The sequence below is a fragment of the Lactuca sativa genome, chromosome 7 (assembly GCF_002870075.4).
Source record: "Lactuca sativa cultivar Salinas chromosome 7, Lsat_Salinas_v11, whole genome shotgun sequence".
Taxonomy (NCBI): Eukaryota; Viridiplantae; Streptophyta; class Magnoliopsida; order Asterales; family Asteraceae; genus Lactuca; species Lactuca sativa.
The window spans coordinates 153,774,359-153,780,829 of record NC_056629.2 but is presented as its reverse complement, the minus strand read 5'-3'; the positions used below and the strand labels follow the sequence as shown (position 1 = coordinate 153,780,829).

General features: G+C 30.7%; 1 protein-coding gene across 1 annotated transcript; it reads right to left on the bottom strand.

Annotated features, from left to right (window-relative positions):
- Positions 1 to 4,897: 4,897 nt before the first annotated feature.
- On the bottom strand, positions 4,898 to 5,951 carry LOC111904218 (LOB domain-containing protein 37). The gene is made up of 2 exons (XM_023899999.3): positions 5,664 to 5,951; positions 4,898 to 5,516 (listed from the first exon to the last, which is right to left on the bottom strand). Exons 1-2 carry the CDS (start codon positions 5,845 to 5,847, stop codon positions 5,071 to 5,073), a joined length of 630 nt encoding a protein of 209 aa, XP_023755767.1. The 5' UTR covers positions 5,848 to 5,951; the 3' UTR covers positions 4,898 to 5,070.
- Positions 5,952 to 6,471: the final 520 nt, after the last annotated feature.

The following is a 6,471-nucleotide window of genomic DNA, read 5'->3' as shown; positions in this document are numbered from 1 at the left end:
ACCACGGGACCTTGATAAGCTGTTGTCGTTGATTTGTCGATGCACCTGAGAAACGTCATCAACAAGATGATGTTGAACAACAAAGCTAAAAGGTTTTTTCCTAAAATCATTCTTTACCTTTTTCAATCCTAGTCTGTCGCCGACTTGTTGTTACAGGCCCCGTATAAATCAATGAATCATGTACCAGGAACTCCATAGTCCATCCATACAAATACAAAATCATCATAGATAGGGCCTCCTCCTCCGCCTGCTCTTTGAAATTTTGTACGTGAATTCAATTGTATTCCTGTTTCTTAATTCTATTCTCTTACTGCCTTTATTTTACTTCCACTTGCTGTTGGTTTTGCAGCTTAGTTTTTGGCTTCTTAATGTGAAAAAACACTAACTTTTTCACCTTTGAAAGTCATTTGGGGTGTATCTTTAACTTCATAGCTCTCGAGTTTCATAAGAGGAGAATATAAAACCAATAAAAAAGATCATCTATTTTTTAAATGAAAACGAGAAATGTATGTTAAGAGTGGCCTAATGTTTCCTTAAGAACTTCTCAACTGATGCTCAACAATTTTGATGATTTTTGTCACTCACATATGTCTATTATTTGCTTGGTAATTCCATTTTCGGTCTTCTTTTTCTCTCTATTAATCATACTCTATTAAATATGCTATTCTTTCAATCATCTAGAATGTTGTATTTAATTATGTCTTATATTGTCGTTTAACATGGCTGAGACTTGCCTAGATGAAATTTTCATATGGTACCATGTTTCATTTTAGTCGGTTCCTTTTTTCAACAATTAACATAACAAATGAATGTTCTTATTGCCAATCTTGTATAATGGAGGTGACAATTATGTATGATATATTGAATTAGGTTGGGCTGTATTTTATTTGTTTTACAAGTTTAATGAGTAAAATCTTCCAAGTGCTTATTATTATATTTATAGAACATCATACAAATCATCAATATGAATTCAAGATTGATCCTTTAATCTTGAATTGATATTAATTGTTAAACTGTTTGATATTTCTTTTCAAAATTTTGGGTGTGAGATTGACATGTTCACAAGGTGAGAGATCGACGGTTTTGCAATTACATAAGCAAGAACAAATAGAAGAATTGCATTCTTTTGTTACAACATTCTTTCAAGAATAAGAATGTTGCTCCATTCTTGAAGAATACAAGTCAATTCTTAAAGAATAGTTCTCTATTCTTAAAGAATATTGGTCCATTGGTCCATTTATGACATGTTTCATTTTAGCAAAACTACATCTCCATGGTAATAAGTTAATGTTTTTATTCAGATATCTAGTTCCAGCTGATTTGACCATTGGTCAATTTGTATATGTTGTTCCAGCTGATTTGACCAATGGTGGATGGAATATAACAACATGAAACAAGAATGAGAATGAAGATTCTTTCATGAACGACATTGTATTCTTATAGAATGAAGATTTTTTCAAGAATGACTCAGTATGAAGCTTGTATTCTTAATAGAATGTGGCAAAAATTCAAAAAATAACATTGTATTTGTATAGAATGTGACAGTAAAAATTATTTTTTTGTTTATTTTTGGACCTTAGTTCTTCAATAATGTTAATTATATATGATTATTCTTTAAGAATGTTGTTATTCTTCAACTCATGGTTCAAAAATTTGTTATTCTTCAAAATGTTCATTCAATCACAATATGTATTCTGTCAGAATTTGTATTCAATCAGAATACATATTTTATTAGAATATGTATTTTAAACTCTTGGTCCATATTCAACCATACATCCACACAATACTTACCATCCACATTATAACATAGCCATATATATATATATATATATATATATATATATATATATATATATATATATATATATATATATATATATATATATATATATATATATATATATATATATATATATATATATATATAGATGTGTGTGTGAGTAGTTGCCACATCTTATTTACTAAACAATATCATATATTTGTATACTTTATATAATTACATATGTTATAGATAAATATTTTGTGTTCGTAACAGTTAAAAAATTTACCACACATATTTTTAATTTTTCTGTATGCTTAAGTAATTTACTTACACATCGAATAGACCGTATGACTAATGTATGTGGCCAATCACCAATTTTAGGCTGAATAAAATCACTAAAAACTATTACCACGTATATTTAGTGTTATTTGTCGTTATATTGATAACTGGCCACACATAAATATACTTGTGTCTCATTACTATACAACTGGCCACACATAAATGTACTTGTGTCTCATTACTATTTAATCACACATGGACATTTATGACTAGCATATGTCTAGGTAAATATCATAATATTTTTTTATAGTGTATGGATTATAATTCCACAAGAGAATAACTAAGATTTATATTCGGTAGCAATATAACTATAGATATTGATTTCGTAGCAAACTTCCGCAAATATTCAAGAATGGAAAGTAATTTTGTAGCAAATTCGGTAACAAATTATGCTGAAAAATAGTTACACTAGTCTCGACTATGACAATTTTCATAGCAAAATAGCTAAGAACTTCGATTTTTTAGCAACATTCCAAACTTCTTCAAATTTTTGCTATATAATATATTTCATTGTCGATTCTTGATGTGCTATGAAAAAACCTTAGCAGAAGCTAAAAAAAATTGTGTAAACCTCGTTTTAAATTTATAAAACGGAATTCACTTCGGTTAGGGACATGTTATTCTAGAGGAATGAGTATGATTTACATGTAGAAAATATGAGTATCAGTTAGATTAAAGAGAACAAAACAAAAGAGGGGATGTATTACAACTAAATCAAACTAAGAAACAAAGTGAAACCAAACAAATATGGAAAATTGAATAGAAACATATAAGTAAAGGTACTTCTACTTAAACTTGATTACACCCTTCAATTATGATTGATTACTGAAATGAAATGTATTTTAATTGTTATTCACGGATTCCTTTGTTCTATTCACAAATCCTAATAACTCTAAGGATAATTAACAAATGGTCATGTAATTAATTAAACCATAAAATTACAATTTAGTTCGCATTATGCAGATTTGATCGGGTAATTGATCTTCAATGATCATGTCCATCAATTAAAGCATAGAACGGTCATATAATACAAACATTTAAAGTTCATAACTTTATTAACCTAACCTTAAAATTTGGTCTATCACTAGTCACAACTAATTTAGTGGGCATAAAACAATTATGATTCAAGCAAAAATGGCTATATTGGTCTTCTAATTTTATAAACTTAACAATAGGCAAAAAAGTAAAACTTTAATGCATATAAATTTTTTATCAAACTTGACATAATAAAATAAATAACAATCAAACTAATAAATCAAGGTTTAAAATAATTCTAAGCAGAAAGAAAATAGGTTTTAAAGCTTCAAATCATAAACATGAACGCTAAAAAGTATAATTAAAAAGCTAAATATAGACACTGAAGCAAATCAGTCGATTTTCTAATGATTATGCATCTTGATCCTTTGTATGCATACTCCAAATCAGCTTAATGACCATCCGGCCGCCTTCTTGTCCCTCTAAACAGCTCCTCTGGTGTTTCTTGTCGGCCAAGGTGTATTATATGACTAATATGATGTGTGTCTCCTTAGGTCCAACGTTTAAGGCTATTTATAAAGGTATTCAACTAACACAACGAACACGTTGTGACTTAGTGTTTGTCATGTGCCCTCCAAGCAATCTTGTTGGAAACGCATCACGACTATGGCTAGGATGTGTTTTGACTTACACTTTTTAGCACATTTTCGCAACTTCTATATTACAACTCCTCTATATTACAACTCCGTTTTCATCCAAATCGCTCCCTTTCGCTCTAGTAACGTATTATATATGTAATAACAACAATTTATGGCATACAAACATCTTTTGTTCCAAATAACATCAAAATACAACTCAAAATAATATGATAATGCTGGAAATATATGTATAAAATAGACGTTATCAATTCCGTAGCAAAATAAAATACTTATTTTATTTAACTACTTATATGTATATAGATAATATGTGTAGGTAAAGCTTTATAAAATTTAGTCCCTTTTAACTCTAGAAAATTCTATTCAAACAAGCACAAACTTAAAATACATAAATCTATGTCATTCAATTTGTTTATAATATATTTAGCTCAAACGTGACCCATGCCACTTGTTGAAACACTTTCATGTGGAAGTATGATCTCAGGCCTTTATAGCATTTGTGTGGTGTAGTTTCCCGGGCCTAAGGAAATATCGGGATTTTAAGAAATGCAATTGGGTTAGCCACAACGAAATATGGACCCACAAATTTGGTCAATGTGACCCATCTGTTTGTCCCAGGATCTTTACATGCTAGTGCCTCCTGGAGGGATGCAAGAGCCAGTTATAATTCATGAGCCAACCCATCTGCATGACTTCTTGATCAATCTCGAGTGGGAAATGTCCTTTTTACCCTTTTCCCTTTTTGTTTAGATAAGCTAACAAGTAGGTCTACTTGAGAATCTTAACTTGTGAAGTGGGTAGTGGTCGATATATTCTCCCATACAAAAAACTACAATTATTTTGTTTCATTATATTTATCAATGTTATTGCAATTATTGTTGTTATTGATTTCTGGTTCTTATCCAATGAGGCATTCCATCTAATCAGTGGTATCATAATGACAAAACTATGAATCGAATAATGAGTACATTAAGTTCCCAAAATTTTGGAGATCTGTCATCAAGTTTTTATAAAACAGTAAAATCATTTAAACCTTCAAGTTTATATAAAAAAATAAAAACATTTTTTCATTATATTTGTCCTTGTTAACCTTGTTTGATAATTTTTATATCACTAACAAAGTTTTTAAATTTACATGTTTATCTTACACACGATTTACAAATACTGAGAAGGAAACTGATAACATTTTAATATATTTTCGGTATCAGTTATGATCAATTTAATTGACATATTTTTACGTTATTAAACTCAAATCTAACTCTATTGTTAATGGAAGAAAGCTAAAAAGTCAAAAGAAGATAAAAAAAATCAATCATTGGCCATAATTCATTGCTCTTATCACATGAAAAGTCTCAGAAGCTTCTTTTCACTACAATTTGAACGGCTACTGCTCTCCAACGTCGTCGTTTCAGATACATCTGTAGATGTCACCTTTATCAGCTTCTCCGTCCACTGATTACTACTTCCACCATCGCCGGAGCTCCTTCTAGCATCAGCCATGAAAGCGGATCTAGTAAGTCCAAGTTTTAGATCCTCGGGGTTCAGTTTAGCAGCTTCATCAAAGTTACAGTTTATAGCTTCTGATGAATTGTCACTTTCCGTTGTCACTTGAGTAGTTCCGACTGAAAATAGCTCCGGCATGGGATGTATGCTACCACCTCGGAGCACCGTCGCTACAGCTGATTCACAGACGTGCCAGTTTCCTGTCCACAGCAGTCCGACTGCTCCGTTCACTGGATTCACCGTCCGGCCACAGGCTTCAAACAGTAAAGACTGAAATAAACCTGAACGTAACCAATTAAACAGTTAATTACAATCAAGTCGCAGTATATATCAAAATATTAATCAACCAAAACTTCAAACAGTTTAACGTGTAGAAGGTATATATGAGATAAATAGACAAAACTTCAAACAGTTGTGACGATATTTACCAGGTCGTTGGTGCTCAGGGACGGAGGAGAGGAAGGACATAAGGCCGGCACGGCCGAAAAATTTGGCAACGAACAAAGTGGCGTTGGCTTGAGCTTGAGCACTTTCGATGGCACAGAGGCTTTGTCTGAGAATGCAGTTCTCGTTGCAGCCCTTTCGAAGAATTCGGCAGCCATTGCAACTCATTATTGCTTGATTGAATTAATCTATCTTACTCATGCAACAACACCTAGAGTCTCTTTGTGTGCTAATTGTTGGAAGCGATGCCGAATAGGAATGGGGTTTGGAGATGTGTTTGTTTATATATATATATATATATATATATATATATATATATATATATATATATATATATATATATATATATATATATATATATATATATATATATATATATATATATATATATATAGAGAGAGAGAGAGAGAGAGAGAGAGAGATCATTTTAAAGTGAGAACTCGTGAAAACATCTTAAAAAAATTGAAAAAAAATACAAATCATAAAATCGAGCATAGATTTATGTCCGGAAGAAAAAAAATGAAAACAAAATTGATTATTAAAATTGAATTATGAATCATAATGATGCAAAATAAAAAATTAAAATTGAATCATGGATCAATTTTAATGATGCAAATTAAAAAATTAAAATTGAATCTGTTCTTCGTGTTTTTCCACACAAGTCCATCTGTTCTTCGCATTTCTTCCATCTGTATGTATGTATCTCTTGAGTCTGCTCTTGATTTATGCAACCAAAATGCTTATTGAAAACAACCAAAATGCGATATTGACTTGTTGTTTATATAGCCTTCT